The 18,845-nt window shown below is 42.8% G+C and overlaps 1 protein-coding gene across 2 annotated transcripts in view; it reads right to left on the reverse strand.

Moving 5' to 3' along the window:
• Positions 1-8,015: 8,015 nt before the first annotated feature.
• The window catches only part of trps1 (trichorhinophalangeal syndrome I), a 193,509-nt gene continuing 182,679 nt past the window's right edge, over positions 8,016-18,845 (reverse strand). For both annotated transcript variants that reach the window (XM_023974705.2, XM_070436229.1), the window contains exon 7: positions 8,016-11,601. In XM_023974705.2, coding sequence (XP_023830473.1) covers positions 10,351-11,601 — 1,251 coding nt within the window. In that variant the 3' untranslated portion in view covers positions 8,016-10,350. The remainder of the gene's footprint in view (positions 11,602-18,845) is intronic.

The following is an 18,845-nucleotide window of genomic DNA, read 5'->3' on the forward strand; positions in this document are numbered from 1 at the left end:
TGAGAATTAGTTGGTGAAACAGGCGAGGCAGTCATTTGAGAAACCTTATCTGCCGATAAGAATACGGTGATTGACAGAGTCGAAAGACTTTGCCAGGTCGATGAATACAGCTGCACAGTATTGTCTCTTATCGATGGCGGTTATGATATCGTTTAGGACCTTGAGCGTGGCTGAGGTGCACCTATGACCAACTCGGAAACCAGATTGCATAGCGGAGAAGGTACGGTGGGATTCGAAATGGTCTGTGATCTGTTTGTTAACTTGGCTTTCGAAGACCTTAGAGAGGCAGGGTAGGATAGATATAGGTCTGTAGCAGTTTGGGTCTACAGCTTTCCAATCTTTGGGAATCTCAGACGATACGAAAGAGAGGTTGAACAGGCTAGTAATAGGGGTTGCAACAATTTTGGCAGACAATTTTAGAAAGAGAGGGTCCAGATTGTCTAGCCCCGCTGATTTGTACGGGTCCAGATTTTGCAGCTCTTTCAGAACATCAGCTATCTGGYTTTGGGTGAAGGAGAAATGGTGGGGGCTTTGGCGGGTTGCTGTGGAGGGTGCCGGGCAGTTGACCGGGGTAGGGGTAGCCAGGTGGAAAACATGGCCAGCCATAGAGAAATGCTTATTGAAATTCTCAATTATAGTGGATTTATCGGCGGTAACAGTGTTTCCTAGCCTCAGAGCAGTGGGCAGCTGGGAGGAGGTGCTCTTATTCTCCATGGACTTTACAGTGTCCCAGAACTTTTTTGAGTTTGTACTACAGGATGCAAATTTCTGTTTGAAAAAGCTAGCCTTAGCTTTCCTAACTGCCTGTGTATATTTGTTCCTAACTTCCCTGAAAAGTTGCATATCACGGTTGCATATCATAGCGGTCCAGTGAGTAGRTAGGCGGGCTGGAGACACGTCGATACAGACAGCTAGRGGGCCGGGGCTAGAAAGCTAGCAGAGGGGCCTTATCAATGCACCCAGTCAGTACATAGATACAGGCGTCCTTCTTAACTCAGTAAGCGGAGAGGACGYAAACCACTTAGGAATTTCACCATGAGGCCAATGGTGACTTTAAAATAGTCTGAATACAAAGCCTTGTGTTTGGGGCAAATCCAACAAAACCGATCACTGAGTACCACTCTTCATATTTTCAAGCATGGTGMTGGCTGCATCATGTTCTGGGTATGRTTGTCATGAAATTAAATAGAATAGGGCTAAGCACAGACAAAATCCTAGATGAAACCATGGTTCAGTCTGCTTTCCAAAAGACACTTGGAGACAAATTCCCCTTTCAGCAGGACAATAACCTAAAACACAAGGCCAAATGTACACTGAAATCGGCTTGACATCTATGGCAAGACTTGAAAACGGCTCTCTAGCAATGATCAACAACCAACTTGACAGGGCCAAAATKWTTTTAAAAAGAATCATGTGCAAACCCAGAAAGACTCACAGCTGTAATCGCTGCCAAAAGTGATTCTAACATGCATTGACTCAGGGGTGTGAATACTTACAGTATGTACATTTTATTTTTCTGTATTTMATTTTCAATTAATTAGCAAAAATGTCAAAAAAAAATCTATTTGATCCATTTTGGATTCAGGCTGTAACACAACAACATTTGGAATAAGTCAAGGGTATGGATGCTTTCTGAAGACACTGTAAATATAAGCCAATRATTAAAAAACATACGCAGACAATAACTCAGGACTGCATGCAGACCCCGTAAATAAAATATAGAGCAGGATATTTAATATTCATACTCCCTCCTCCTTCCCTACTGGATGACATGACAGCCTATTGTTAAAATGCAAAGCGACCCACGGGAGCTTTATAGATAATCAAAGTGTTCATCAAGGGCAAAGGGCTAATGAAAACTACAATAGGAAAAAACAGGTTGGCAGCCTATATTGGCACAATCCCCACCTCTACACCTCCCTCTCATCCTCCCACCTTCCTTCCKTCTTTCCCTGTCTGCAGAGGGAGGCAACGTTGTTGGTAATTCAGAGAGGGATGATGGAGGGGCCTCCCAATCAGCAGCAGGATTCCAGGGCCCAATACGGTAGTGTGTTTAATCACATGGTTGAGTCAAAAATGGTAAACCAAGTGAATGGTTTGTTGATTAATTTGGTTGGCGGCACGCCACGGCACGCTGGGCGAGGATTTGTTGGGCCCTCTGAAATTAGGTTGTTCATTGGAGTGCTAAGGAGTACGCTTGGGCTATCATCTGGGAAATTCGCCATAATGGCGTAGTCAAGACAAAGCTGATAGGACTGTAAATCTGAGATGGGGGAGAGATGGAGCGGGGGGAAGGGGGATGGTAAAGGAAATGATTGGCACGGCATTATCTGAGGAGACCAGAATATAGAATACATCTGTGTCTGTCAGACTTCTAAGTTATCTAACGTAAGTAAGCGAATGATATACCACTGAATAAGTTAATAGCCTGGTCGTATTTTGTTGATTTGATCTTGACTTTCTACCTATCTGGTAAATGAATGCTACATTGAAAAACATAATACACTTTGGGTCARTGGAATAGTTTTGACCTTATTGGCCTGCAGTGTGGGAGGGTAACAGATGACTGTATCATCATCCTCTCCCAGAGCACAGATCTATCTCTCTTTTATAGTAGATAATAATATATACAATTTAGCAGATGCTTTTATCCAAAGCGACCTACAGTCATGCATGCATACATTCTACGTACAGGTGGTCCCAGGAATCGAACCCACTACCCTAGGGTTGCAAGCTCCATGCACRAGCTACTGCGCTACAGAGGACCATCACAAAGGGATGTTTTGAGATTCAAAGTGTAGACCCTGGAAAGCCTTCACCTAAAAATAACTAAGTTACCAGACATGTCAGTTTGGCTCCTCTTTGTATTACCAGTGCCAGGGAACTCCAAGYGTCTCTTTTAAAAAGCTTGAGACGCCTCTGCTGTGTGTTGGTGTATTTGTGTTAGTGTATCAGTGTGTGTTGTTATATTTGTATTTATTATGGATCTCCGTTAACTGCTGCCAAGGCAGCTACTCTTCCTGTGGTCCTGCAAAATTAAGGCAGTTATACAATTTWAAAAACATTACAATACATTCATAACATATTTCACAACACACTGTGTGTACCCTCAGGCCCCTACTCCACTACCACATATCTACAACACAAAATCCATGTGTACGTGTGTGTATAGTGCGTATGTTATCATGTGTGTGTATGCATGTGTCTGCATCTATGTTTTTGTTGCTTCACAGTCCCTGCTGTTCCATAAGGTGTATTTTTTATCTGTTTTTACAATCTGATTCTACTGCTGCATCAGTTACTTGATGTGGAATAGAGTTCCATGTAGTCTTGGCTCTATGTAGCACTGTGTGCCTCTCATAGTCTGTTCTGGACTTGGGGACTGTGAAGAGACCTCTGGTGGCATGTCTTGTGGGGTATGCATGGGTGTCTGAGCTGTGTGCTAGTCGTTTAAACAGAAAGCTAGGTTCTTTCAACATGTCAATACCTCTCACAAATACAATTAGTGCTGAAGTCAATCTCTCCTCCACTTTGAGCCAGAAGAGATGGACATGCATATTATTCATGTTTGCTCTCTGTGTACATCCAAGACCTGCTCTGAGCTAATTACAATTTTCCTAAGTCCCTCTTTGTGGCACCTGACCACAAGACTGAACAGTAGTCCAGAAGTGAAAAAACTAGAGCCTGTAGGACGTGCCGTGTTGATAGTGCTGTTAAGAAGGTAGAGTAGCGCTTTATTTTGGACAGACTTCTGTTGTATCAACATGTTTTGGCCATGACAGTTTACAATCCTYGGTCACTCCAAGCAGTTTAGTCACGTCAACTTGCTCAATTTCCACATMATCTATTACAAGATTTAGTTGAGGTTTAGGGTTCAGTGAATGATTTGTCCCAAATACTGTCACGTATACTCCCTCTCTGGCCTCTAGGTCATCATGCTACTGATTATCCCGCACACCTGTCACCATCGTCACGCGCACCAGCGCCTCATGACACTCGCCTGGACTCCATCACCTACTTGATTATCTTCCCTATATCTGTCACTCCCCTTGGTTCTTTCCTCAGGTGTCATTGACTCTGATTTCATGTCAGTGCGTTGTTTGGTTTGTGTTCATTGTTTATTATATTTATTAAAACACTCACTCCCTGAACTTGCTTCCCGACTCTCAGCGCACTCGTWACAAAWACAATGCTTTTAGTTTAGAAATATTTAGGACTAACTTAAACCTTGCCACCCATTCTGAAACTAACTGCAGCTCTTTGTTAAGTGTTGCAGTCATTTCAGTTGCTGTAGTAGCTAATGTGTATGGTGTTGAGTCATCCACATACATAGACACACTGGCCTTACTCAAAGCCAGTGGCATGTCGTTCGTAAAGATTGAAACAAGTAGGGGCCTAGATAGCTTCCCTGGGGAATTCCTGATTCTACCTTGGAGAGGCTTCCATTAAAGAACACTGTTAGACAGGTAACTCATTATCCACAATATAGCAGGGGGTGTAAAACCATAACACATACGTTTTTTCAGCAGCAGACTATAATCGATAATGTCAAAAACCGCACTAAAGTCTAACTACAGCCCCCACAATCTTTTTATCATCAATTTCTCTCAGCCAATCATCAGTCATTTGTGTAAGTGCTGTGCTTGTTGAATGTTCTTCCCCATAAGCGTGCTGAAAGTCTGTTAATTTGTTTCCTGCGAAATAGCATTGTATCTGGTTAAACTCAATTTTTTTCTGGCATGTCATGCCTAAATTTCTAATCTTGCCAATAKAAAAATAAGTAGCTGGGAATATCCGTCGGTTTTGTAATGAATTAGCCATCTGATTCAATGAATGATAGCTCTGAGTTTGCCTTTTTTGACAAAATATAATTGAAGGTGCTCCAAAGCTTTTTTACTAACATTCTTTATGTCGTTTGTCTTTCTTTCATAGTGTAGTTTCTTCTTTTTTATTTCGTTTTGCCACATGATTTCTCAATTTGTAGTAAGTTTGACAATCGGTTGTGRAGCCAGACTTATTTGRCATTCCTTTTGCCTCATCCCTCTCAACCATAAKATGTTTCAATTCCTCATCAATCCACAGGGATTTAACAGTTTTTACAGTCATCTCAATGGGTGCATGCTTATTAGTAAATCTGGGATAAGCAATTACAAAAATGTGTCAAGTGCAACGTCTGATTGCTCCTCATTACACACCACAAACCAACAAATATTCMTTACGTCAACAAAATAGAAATCATTACAAAACTTATTGTATGACCTTATACACTATATTAGGCCGAGCCTTTGGTTTTCTTAAGACTACTAAATTGTGATCACTACAGCCGATGGATCTGGATACTGCATTCAAGCACATTTCTTTAGCATTAGTAAAGATGTGATCAATACATGTTGATGATTTCATTCCTGTGCTGTTGGTAACTACCCTGGTTGGTTGACAGATAACCTAAACCAGGTTGCAGGCACTGGTTACAGTTTGAAGCTTTTTCTTGAGTGTGCAGCTTGATGAAAGCCAGTCAATAACCCAGAAAATATACCTCTCTGTTGATATCACATACATTATCAAGCATTTCACACGTCATCCAGATGCTTAGTGTGTGTTTGTGTTAGTGTATCAGTGTCTGTGTGTTAGTGTGTGTTGGTGTGCTTGTGTTAGTGTATCAGTGTGTGTACCTTAGTAGGTTGCAATACTGACTGTTATTACTGTCTCTTTACCAATGTTAACTTCTGTCTGTGTCTATGATAACCAGGTCTGTGTGTAGATTAGTGTGTGGGGAATACAAGGGTGCAGCTTGTAGAATAAACAGTAACAACCCTAGCAGGCCATAAGTCAGGGGCTGGTGTCTACCCTGCTGTGTAGGCCCCTGAAACCTGAAAGGGGAAGATAATTAACTTCCTTTCCTAGAACACAAGCAAAACACTGGGGTGTCAATCAATAGGGAGGAGTCACACCAGGGCGCGAGAGGAGAGAGAGGTCCAAGGTTTCATTTAGCTTGTGGTACGATGCGATCCCTCGTGTGCAAGTCCGTGCCCCACTTCTCAGGTTGGTTCAATGGTTTTAAAGGTGACCTGCAGCTCTAAGCCTTGAGCAAGAACAATTGCTGTCGGGTATGGTCCGATAGTCCCACTTCATTTCTGAAAGCCAGGGAAGGACCATCCTCCGCTTTATTTCAAGATACAGAAGACTAAGGCTGGGATTCAATCCGATCCACCTTATAGTGCAATTTACATTTTAAGGTAATTTCCGATTGAGCCAACATCCTTTTCAAATGGCCCTCTTGTGAAGTAGGAACTAGCGTCAAACACCCACCTTCCTGAATCTCGTCACATATGCAACATTTACCGTGAATGCAGTCTCTGCGAATGCAGAATCACTGCCTTTAAAAGGAGCAAAGCTGAAAAGGGGTGATCTGAATGAATCCCTATGTTTATGCATTACTATATACGTAGCTAGTTAAATAAGTAATTACATATATATAGTTACATATACAGCTTTGGAAAAAAGTAYGTGACCACTGCAAAATTATCAGTTTCTCTGGTTTTACTATTTCTAGTTATGTGTTTGGGTAAAATTAACATTTTTGTTTAGTTCTATAAACTACTGACGACATTTCTCCCAAATTCCAAATAAAAATATTGTAATTCAGAMAATTTTTTTGCATAAAATGACAACTGCTCAAAATAACAAAAAAGATACAGTGTTGTCAGACCTCGAATAATGCAAAGAAAATAAGTTCATATTCATTTTTAAACAACACAATACACATTTTTTAACTTAGGAAGAGTTCAGAAATCAATATTTGGTGGAATAACCCTGAGTATCAATCACAGCTTTCATACATTTGGCATGCTCTCCACCAGTCTTTCACATTGATGTTGGGTGACTTTATGCCACTCCTGGTGCAAAAATTCAAGCAGCTCGGCTTTGTTTGATGGCTTMTAACCATCTATCTTCCTCTTGATCACATTCCAGAGGTTTGCAATGGGGTTCAGGTCTGGAGATTGGGCTGGACATGACAGGGTCTTGATCTGGTGGTCCTCCATCCACACCTTGATTGACCTGGCTGTGTAGCATGAAGCATTGTCTTGCTGGAGAAACCAATCCTCAGAGTTGGGGAACATTGTCAGAGCAGAAGGAAGCAGGTTTTCTTCCCGGACAACCTTGTATGTGGCTTGATTCATGCGTCCTTCACACAGACAAATCTCCCCGATTCCAGATCATCACCGATCTTTCACCAAATTTCACAGTGGGTGCGAGACACTGTGGCTTGTAGGCCTCTCCAGGTCACACCCACTGTGAAATTTGGTGGAGGATCGGTGATGATCTGGGCGTGCTTCAGCAAGGCTGGAATCGGGCAGATTTGTCTTTGTGAAGGACGCATGAATCAAGCCACGTACAAGGTTGTCCTGGGAAAAAACATGCTTCCTTCTGCTCTGATGTTCCCCAACTCTGAGGATTGGTTTTTCCAGCAGGACAATGCTTGGATGAGTTATACAACAGTTAGAATTTTTGCACGGGAGTGACACTTTCTGCAAATAAATGCTCTAAATGACAATATCTTTACTTGGAATTTGGGAGAAATTTTGTCAGTAGTTTATAGAATAAAACAAAATTYTTCATTGTATCCAAACACATACAAGTAAAACCAGAGAAACTGATAATTMTGCAGTGGTCTCTTAATTTTTTCCAGAGCKGTATATCAAAGTATGGTCATGAAAATCACAGAATAAAAACTAAGAGATTGCAGAACATGTTTTGTTATTACTTTATTAATTATTATTATTATTATCATTATTATTCAAGTTTAGATGTAACAGACATCTTTGCCATCTTTGTTGAATTGTTTGCATGTAAAACCTACAACACAAAAACGTAAAGGTGGTAGCAGAAAAAACAAAATAAAGAAACAAATAATCTAAACCCATCTTCTATGCAATAAAGTGTAAAAACAAGAAACAACATTCTAAAAATTATGGTTAAAACATTTACAAAAACATTTGCCTTTTTTGCCATGTCCGTGTCCACACTGGCTTACTGGCATCTTCTTGGCACAGATAATTCTTTCTGTCCATGGTGTTTCTTTGTCTTGTCCTCCTTATAGYCATGTTCACTCCTGCTAATTATTTTTGCAGTACCTGTGTATAGCATGCTAATAACAAATTTAACAGTATCCTCTTTCTTCCTTGGCAATAAAACAGAATAACTGAYGTGCAAGCGTTAACATATTTCAAATTAAAACTTTGCAAATTGAACACAAAAAGAAAAATAGTTCCTTATGTTATTCGGTATCATATGATAAATGCACCTGTGAATCTTATTACTAATATTACAGTTTTTTGTTTTCCGAGAGGCATTTGCAGTAAAGCAGCATTGTAAGGCTATGTTGAGTTCATCGCTACTTCACACAAATCCTTGTTTGTGAATCCCAGGCAGACTCTCTTTTCGTTCCCCGCTGCTCATGTATAAATAAGTATGTGTATCTAAGGATGGACAGTTTAGATTGAACTCATGCTAGACGCAGCAGCAGCAATGGGTGGACGTACACAGTACGCACACACGAGAGAGAAAGAGAGTGAGAGGACAGAGAGAGAAACAGGTTTTTGGGGGAGTGTTTTAGAGGCTAAATACGTTGTCTACAAGCAAAATACAAACAAGCTACAGAGGGGTAATGTTGCTGTGTGATAACTGTGTGGAAGTAGTATTTGTTTTGTCACTCAAATGGTATTAATCCATCTACATCCTGTCAATTACTTGGATGAGTTATACAACAGCTGATTTGATGGGAAAAGCATTCAACATTGTTGATATTCAATGACTTATTTCCGTCAAAAGGCACCTGTTTCACCTGTCTATGGAACAAGTAGAAATTCATGCTATGTTCAAATTAAGTCCTTAAAAATAAGACTTACTAAAAACCAAATATTAGAGTATTATATCAATTTCAATTTAATAGAGATACAAAAAATGGGCCTTGTGTACGATATAGTCAGTTGAAATACCTGGACAGGAAAACCCATGATGCCCAAAGCTATAATGCTCACAGTACATGATTTATGACCAAGCTACATCAGCTTCTCTTACAAAAAATACATACAGGATGAACAAAGTCCAATACAGAGCATCTGTAGACTATAAAGCATTACAATGTGTACGAGGAGGAGCATACAAAGAAAGAAAGACATGGAATGGATAGTGCCTCTCTGTGGCATTCAAACAAACAGAAAAAATACTTTGACTCCATTTCATCTCCCATTCAACCTTCTGACAAAAGGCCTCTGTTTTTTTTACGTGATCTATCGTCCTGTCCTCATGAGAGAAAAATACTAAGAATTGCAGGCATTTTGCTTCATTACCTTGTTTGCTACATTTGCAAATGTAAACAGTTTTGCAGAGCCAAGCTCGTGGCCCTTTACTCAAATGGAAAGTCAATGTTGCATATCAACATACCAGGTAGAAAATACTTTGTACAATATATCAGGCACTGATATTATGCATTTTTCATATTAACAACATAGAAAAAAATATGTATTTTATTATTTTATTTCCTTCCCAAATGTCTTTAGTGATATAAGGTTTGCATCCTAGCAACTTAAAATGTCTAGAGGAAATTCTGTGACAACAGTCTTCCCAAAAAAACTAACAAAAAACAAGCTGTAGCCATAACTAAAATACATTAAAACATAAGACACTTAGATGGATGTTAAGCAGAGACCAATGCGACTGAAACCACTGCAGGCTATGTTTCTAAATCAGCCACGTGCGTTCCCTGAGGACGTTTATTTGAGGACAATCCAATCATTAGTCATCGCTCTGCCCATCCATCGGGGATGAGATTATGACAGACGACTGACATTTCCCATTTCCTCACTTTACATATCAATTCACACATCCTCATTCTGTACGGAACATTGAATCAACCAGGTAAGAGAACATTGATGAGTAGCACAACCAACCCACTGAATAATAAACCAATCCCAAAAACATGTAGATGTACCTTGTTGTTTACTGAACTGCCTTGTCAAAGTAACACTTCTGAAGAAAAAAATTAACAATAGCAAAAAAAACGAAAAACACTAAAATAAGCGGCTACTTGTGGTACCATTTTCTTCAAAAGCGTTTTCCTTTACAAAAAAAAAAGAAAATAGCAAATCACTTTTTCTGTATTAGGTCCAATATAAATGTTTAAATGATATTAGTTCCCTACACTGGCTGCGGAGGCACAGAAGCTATCATGGCACATTTAGCAAAAAGTCTCATTCAATCATTACAGTACGTTGTTTTTGTCCGTAGAGTTCTTTTTCATACTGCTATGCTTGTGCTAGAATTCCAAGTCTGTGGGTCGCACCAAAATCACACAGAGTCCATTGGAGCATCGGCCTTAGTCTCAGCTTCGGCGGTGGGCCGGTGAAGCCCTCGTTGTATGTGTGTGGTGAAGTCATACTTGTCTGCGCAGGAGTGCAGGCAGATGCTGCACTGGAAGGGCCCTCCGTCGGCGTGGCAGCTCATGTGTAGAGCGTACATCACCTCATCCAGGAAGACGATGCCACAGTGGATGCACTTGCAGGTCAGCTCGTCCTGCGTGCTCTGGTCCACCCTCTCCGGCTTAGCTGCAACGGCTGGGGGAGGAGGAGCTGGCTGGGGCGATGGCCCCTCTTCTACTTCCTCCTTCTCCTCTCCTCTCTCATGCTGCTCTCTCTCTTTCTCTTTCTCCTTCTCTAACGGGGGGACAGTGGGCAAGGCCCGTYTGTCGGCGCTGCTAATCCTCTCCTTGGCAGCGGCGGTGGAGCCGTTGGCGGTGGGGGCCGGTTTGGAATGTTTGATGGCCAGGTCGAGAGGGATGTCACTCTCGGGGCCGGCGGGGGGTGGGGAAGGGAAGTGTGAGGGCAGGCTGAAGGTGGAGTAAGGCACAAAGCTTTGGCAAGGGTTGGGCAGACCAGGCATGTGGCCTAGGTAGTGTGGGTTGCCCGGCACAGACATCTTATACTTAGTCCAGAAGCGCAGCCAGTCGGCCTCGCTCTGCAGGTCGTTGTGGATAAAGGGCAGGCTGAAGAACGGGTACTGGTACTTCTCGATGGGGCTGCCTGGTGGCGAGTAGCTAGCCTGTTTGGAAGGGCGCATGTACTTCTCGATGGGGCTACCCCTCTCGGAGGCCGAGCCGCCTTTCCCCTCCGAGCCCATGTGATGGACCCCGGCTGAGCCCACCCCGTTCCCCTCCGCCCCTCCCTCCGCAGGGTTCTTGTTGTGTATGTGCAAAGGAGGCATACGCTTGTGGATCTCTAGGGTCTGGCTGACCAAGAAGGCATGGGTGGAGCGAGGGCTGGGGTGGCCCTTAGCCCCAGAGGAGCCGTAGGCCTCGTACTTGCCCAGGGCGTTCGGGGGCTCCCCTCCGCGAGGGATGGACCCTCCGTCTGAGCCTGGCCCATCCTCTCCTGGCCGACGCTCCAGGGGACTGCCATTAAGGCGCTCCTCGCTGTTGACCCGCTGCTGCTTGGAGCCCACAGGTTCGGAGGGCAGAGGGTCGGGGTTGAGGCGCTTCCGCGTGCGCCGGCGGATGATCTGCTCGCCGTTGTTCTGCTTGATGATGTTCAGCGGCCGGGGAGTCTGGTGAGAGACAGATATACATTTGATTTATTTATGTAGTGAGCCATACATTAGAAATGTAGCTATAGATGTCACCTAAATAAGAAAAGCGATCACCGAAGCAATTTCATAGTAGGTGTAATTACACAATATATTACGCCACTAAAATGATCCCAGAATGACTGCAATATAAAAAGCATCGGGACTCGACGAGTTAGGCTCTAGTCAGTGTAGCTTAATCCTGATAGTGACAGCTCCTTTTTCCTCCACTGCTCTCCCTCTAACCCACATCCTCCCTCCGTAACCCCCCTGCACCCTCTGCTCCCCAGCCGTCACCCAGTCACAGCTGGGCAGACAGGAGACACGAGCGCCTGACCTCCACCTAGCGCTGGCACACAGACAGGCCTTGCCCCAGGGCAGCTCACATTGCTTATTAGAGCCCAATAAGGGGATAAGACCTACTGTAAATACTGCAGGAGTGTTGGTGTATTGCAGATGGCATGCAACCTTTTAAATGGTAACACATTTACCGCAAGATCCACAAAATAATGGATGTAGCCTACAGTATTCTCTCATTAACTGGCCAATTCATTTTTGTAGCCACCAGGCAAATAGTAATCATTAAATTCAGTGATTACAATTGCAATATATTTTTTTGAGCGTCAAGCTTAAAGTCATCATTTATTCATAATTTCTGTGTTTGCGTGTGATATGACATGCCTCAAGCATTGACTTGAAAATACAGAGACATCTAATATAATTTGGGAAATCGAAGCAAGAATTCTGTCAGTCTACCTTCAGGACACGTTTGAAACGGAGGAGCAAAATGAACGTTCTTGCCCTCATTTATCACCCAGGCCTTTCCTTTCTTTCCTGTTCTGTTCCTTTCATTTTTCCTCTCCTTCATGTTATTCTGCCACAGGTAGAGTCTGGCATTCACAGCCAACTCCTGCCGGTGACACTTAACACGGCAATGCCGACGGACACGTTTTTATACAAACGTTTCACCCGCTTTCCATTGAAATTTCCCAGAAATAACTGGGAGCCCAAACTAATAGGTGCACGGCTAGAGAGAGAAAAAAATGTAAAACAGAGGTGTGGCCATTTTTATTCCATCGATTTGCTCCCTACACATACTGTATATGCATATGGCCAGTGAAGAAATGGCCAGAAGAGAATCTGAATAAAAGGGATCAGATTGGCCCTATTGCAGACTGACTTATAGGTGTGAAAAGTCCCTGAGGAATCAATTCCACACCGTACCGCTGCCTACCTCCTTATCTATGTGATAGAGAATCCGTTGACATGTTCCCGGGGAACGGAAACCAATCAAAAAAAGGGGGGAGACATGAAAAAAGAGGAAAGAAAGGTTTGATGGCACAGGTTGATAGGAAGAAGGGAAATTATCTTTTTTCCAATAAGGCTAGAACACTCTTAGAAAAAAMGTGCTATCTAGAACCTTTAATGATTATTCGGCTGTCCCGATAGGAGAACCCTTTGAAGAACCCCTTTTGGTTCAAGGTAGAACCCTTTTGGGTTCCATGAAGAATCCTTCCCACAGAAGGTTCTACATGGAAACCATAAGGGTTCTACCTGAAAACAAAAAGGTTTCTACCAGGAACCAAAAAGGGTTCTCCAATGGGGACAGCCGAAGAACCCTTTTGGAACCCTTTTTTTCAAGAGCGTACAGATGTAGGATCTTAATTTGATCACTCTTTTGTTGCTGATAATTTTCCTGCATAGCAGGAAATGCAAACTTATATTTTATTCAAGGTTTAAAAAGGCTTCTAAAGTTTGTAATTTCCACTTTAAAATGTCAGACTTGACATGTATCAACCCCTTCAACAAATGTCATGAATTATAATCCACATAATAATTCACATTTCCTGTTGCTGCAGGATTAATTTCCTGCTGTAGCAAATTGGCTCAAATTAAGATCCTACATTTCCCCCTCCTTCCCCCTCAATGACAGTACGGCTATTTATTCAGAAACATGTAGGCCCTACACCAGTGGTCACCAACCGGTCGATCGCGATCTTCAAGGCATTCCTTGGCGATCACAAAGCATTTCTGTAGAAAAGCCAATGATAACGCCTCGATCCCACCTAAAGCGTCATTACATTTTGGTACACCAGATGGAACGCTGCATTTCCCTTGCAGCATTGGGTTGCAGAGGCAGTTMCTGGCCAATTAAATACGTCAAATCACCGTGCCTACATCTACCATGACCCCGGCCACAGCAAAGTTTGATACTAGCCTAAGTGAGATTTCATAACTTTTAAAACCATGACAAGAGAGAGACTGTCAAAGAATACAGCAAAAAGCTGCTGTTTTTATGAGTGAGATCATGTCTAAGTTTTGATTCAACACTATTTTTATTCAACACTATTATAAAACATAAAACGTGCTTCTCCCTACTTCCACTCGAGATACAGTTGCAATGAAAGAGAAGCCAAGTGTATCGGTAGCCCTGCATATTTATTATAATTAGCAGCTTGTCTTGTCTATATTAATATCGAGGAATATTTTACTTTCTCTGGTCATAGGAACAACATGAATTTGTGCATAAGGCGAATGCGGTGCGACTCGAGTTTCGCCATCAGGTGGAAGATGGGGGCCCCTCTTTGGTTAGTCTCACCGGAGGAAAGGAAGGAGAGAGCAGGGGCCTTGAGAGGCGGAACCTCTGCTGCTCTCTCCCTCCTTCCACTGAGACTAACTCCATGTTCAAGACAACTGGGAACTCGGAAAAAAACAAGATACGACTGGGAAAAATCGTTTTGAACGGTCATCCAACTCGGAATTATTTGAAAATTATTTAAATTTATGCTCAGCTGTGCCTCGCAAGTGCTACACCAACTGATCAAAGCTTGAGTTTGAAATATAATATGGTCTGGGAAGAACAATATTGGCAGCCCAGGCATATAGCCAATATGCTGTGATAATGTATTAGGCCTACTGCACAAACCTCATTCCTATAGAACTGTTTTTATTAGGTTACATTTTTTAAGTCGTGTTTAAAAAAAAATCTGAGCGGTAAGATCTCGGCTTGCTTTTTGACTGCGAAAGTGATCTTGACTCAGAAAAGTTTGGTGACCTTTCACCCAACACTATGGCTCTGGCTCCATGAAAGGAGAAGGAAAATAGTATTTTCCAGGAACAGTTGTATCAGTCATACACATCTTCCATTGCTCTATTACAACACTTAATTCCCTACGGTGAATGAAAGCAGTGGAAGTTTTCCCCCTCCTCCCTCTCTCTCTCGCTGTCTCACTCTCTCTCTTTGTCTCTCTCTCTCTCAGCCAGATGTCAAGGCTGTCTGTCTCGAGCAGCAGGAGAGGAGAAACAGAGGATGATTCAGACCAGAAGAAAGAGTGCCCTCTACTGACTGGAACATTCTGAAACCATGTAGCCATGATGGAGGCTCCTTCCTCATGTGTCCTCCCTTCTCTCTCTCTCTCTCTCTCTCTCCTCTCTTCTCTCTCCTCTCTCTCTCTTCCTCTCTCTCTCTCTCTCTCTCTCTCTCTCTCTCTCTCTCTCTCTCTCATCTCTCTCTTCGATCTGTCTCTCTCACTCCCATTGCTCTCCTCTCCCTCTGCTTTCTTTTTATCTTGCTTTCCTTTCTCATTTCTAGTCTCTCTCTCTCTTTTCTCTCTCTTTATCTTCACTTTCTGTCTCTCTCTCTTCATCTCTCTCTCTTTCACTGTCTCTTTCTGTCTCTCTCTCTCTTTATCTCTCTTTTTATCTCTCTCTCTTTATCACTCTCTCTGTCTCTTTCTCTCTCTCTTTCCCTTCTAAAAAGTTACAGACACACAAATATCATACCCCCAAGACATGCTAAGCTCTCACCATTACAATAACAGGGGAAGTTAGCATTCTTTGGGCTACTTTAATACACATTTAAGTGAATTTGTCCCAATATTAAGTGAATTTGTCCCCCCTAAAATGGAGGGACAAAAAGTGCTCTAATTTCTAAACGGTCCACCCGATATGATTGAAAATAACCCCAAATTAAAGCTGATAGTCTGGAATTTAATCGCATTGTCATTGTATCATTTCAAATACAAAGTGCTGGAGTACAGAGTCAAATCAACAAAAAATGTGTCACTGTCCCAATACTTTTGGAGCTCGCAGTATGCTAAGGGCATTTTCTGCAGACAGATCCAAGCTTAACAAAAGGTAGGGCCATATTTAGTCAAAAGTATAGACAACAGATTGACAATACAAGGCCACAGACACAGCAAGGTGGATGGAAGACACAGACAGAAGAAAGGTCATCTTCATTCTCCCACCATCTTAACCTTATGTTTCTTTCTGCAATAGTTACCCATAATTACCTCTCTTACAGGATACGCTGTTTCCATCCATCTAAGCAACTGTTCAACTCCAATACCTATTCATGCATGCATCTATTTCCATACTGTTGCTGTGTCTGTCTAGACCGTCAGTTGACTCCTTCTGTTTTGTGTCACCAGAACGAATGTGTAATTCATTAGAAACAAGAACACTTTCATCTCACACTGTGCTCATCTACTACTGACAAAGGCCTACACAATACAAACGTGTTGGCATTTCCAGACAGTACTGTACAAATGGATAAGCTTCAATAAGCTAGCTACCTTTCTCTATGCTGCCTCGCTCTTCAACAAGCTACTGCTTTCATCATAGTCTGTGTCCCAAATGGCACGATATTTCCTATATAGTGCACTACTTTTGACCAGGGCTTTGGTAATAGGGTGCCTTTTGGTGCGCCACATCTCTCTGTCACCAGCAGCAGAACTTTTCAAAACGTCTCAGCAGACTGTTTCGAGTACGCCATTCATTGGTTTCTGTCAGTGTGACCAATGCTGGAGTGCACTTTGGCAACTGTAAAGAGAGACAGACTCTTCAGACAGAACAAAGTAATGCTGCCACTTCGATATGTTTTTACACCCCGGCATTTGACACACACACACACACACAGGGCATACGCTCCACGCCGCCCGTCAAGTCCTATTATTAGAAGATAAAACCAGAGAGACATTTATTGTTGCAATGTGCTATGGCATAAGGAGTCCAGAACTCCATTACGGCCCACTACAGCACCGGTTTATGAGGTGCTATTATGGAATTATTTCTGTACAGCGTATAAAACTTTTATTCAAAAGTATAAAAATACTACTGCCATTGGCTGGGGCCGATGAACACGCCTGCAGATGAAAACGTCTTCATCACTGATTAATTGCAGCCACCAAAGGACCTCTTAAAAGACAAGCGATGGTGATGTTCTGTTCAACGAGGCCCTCGCTACACTGCTGCAACATCCAGGTGGTTTCCGGTGAGGACTGAACGAACAAGCGCACATGTGGCTATCATGAATCAGTCCCCACTGGGAGGATGGGAGGAACGCTCGCCATTGCCAAGAACAAACAAACAATCTCAGGAAAACAGACAATCCAGACTCGGAGTGTTGAGCGAACGGATGGGGAACCCGGCGGACTTGGAATCCCCTCCTCTCCATATCATTTATTAGCAGCTAGTGGAGCAGGAAGAGTTACGTATACAACCCTACCTGATGGTCCACTGAAGTCTACCTCCTCTCTAACAACTAACAAGGAGCGCTAACAACTAACACATAAACAAGCCCAAACAACAGGCCAGTTTCTCCAACTGTAGAGTCTACCTCCTCTCTAACAACTAGCAAGGAGCGCTAACAACTAACACAAACAAGCCCAAACAACAGGCCAGTTCCTCCACTGTAGAGTCTACCTCCTCTCTAACAACTACAAGGAGCGCTAACAACTAACACAACAAGCCCAAACAACAGGCCAGTTCCTCCACTGTAGAGTCTACCTCCTCTCTAACAACTAACAAGGAGCGCTAACAACTAACACATAAACAAGCCCAAACAACAGGCCAGTTCCTCACTGTAGAGTCTACCTCCTCCTTAACAACTAACAAGGAGCGCTAACAACTAACACATAAACAAGCCCAAACAACAGGCCAGTTCCTCCACTGTAGAGTCCTACTCCTCCTAACAACTAAAAGGAGCGCTAACAAACTAACACATAAACAAGCCCAAACAACAGTGCCAGTTTTCCTCCACTGTAGAGTCTACCTCCTCTCTAACAACTAGCAAGGAGCGCTAACAACTAACACATAAACAAGCCCAAACAACAGTCCAGTTGCAGCATGCAGGTCCAGAGGCACACAGAGACGAAAGTAACAGATTATGAGTATCACTACGTCCCCAAATGGCCCCCTATTCTCTACATAGTGCACTACTACCCATAGGGCTCTGGTCAAAGGTAGTGCACTATATAGGGAATAGGGTGCTATTGGGGATATAATGGAGTCAACCACAGTCATTTTCATCATGTCTGAAGGTGGATCACTATAACACCAACTTAACAGTGCATCATAAGAGAAAAAGAGGACGAAGATACAAACTTCCACTAGTGCACAAACATAATTGTACGGAATTCTATATAATAACAACTAATATTAGACGTTTTTCAAWGTATGCTTTAAGTTTAAGCATGCACTACAATATAAATGATATATGATACCCAAAGAAACACTTTCTTTCATAACACAAAACCCCAGCTGGGTCAAGCTACCTACAGGGAGTCATCAGTTCAAGTTTCAGTTTTAAGTTTTACTAGTCGTATGTATGGGAATAAGCATGGTATACATTGTCCAACGAAATACTTACTCGCAGGTGCCTTCACGACAATGCAAGAACAATAAGAAATAATAAAATATACGAATACGAACATAAAGTAAATGGCTCAGTAGAATAGAACAAACATTTTAGTAGAATATAATAAACATTTTAGTTAGGTTCTATCTAACCTAACAAGAGTCAGGGGAGTGTGTGATCTTAGGAAAAGCTCCCTCTCGCTCTCTCACCCCATTCCTCTCTCTCTCTCTCTTTCTTTTCCTCTCTGTCTTTCCCTCACCTCTCTCCTTCCGTCTCATTCTCTCTCTGTCTCTCTCTTTCACTGACTGTGGTAGGCCTGGTCTGCTGGACTGGAGCTGGTTTAGACCACCAGGTGGCCTGGCCAGTGAAAGGGCCTCTTGTAGCAAGGCTCTCTGGAGCCTGGCTCTCTCTTTCTCTCCCTCTCTGGCCCAGTCGACCACACCAACTCAGGGAGCCTCCTGTGTAGATCCCCCCCACCACCCACCACCCCACCACCCAGGCAGCCGGCCCAGTCGCCTTCAGGCATGCAACACGGCCTAGAATACGCACTATACACTGGACTGGCGGACTCTGTGGACTCTAACCC

Source organism: Salvelinus sp. IW2-2015, linkage group LG30 (genome assembly GCF_002910315.2).
Source record: "Salvelinus sp. IW2-2015 linkage group LG30, ASM291031v2, whole genome shotgun sequence".
NCBI classification, from domain to species: domain Eukaryota; kingdom Metazoa; phylum Chordata; class Actinopteri; order Salmoniformes; family Salmonidae; genus Salvelinus; species Salvelinus sp. IW2-2015.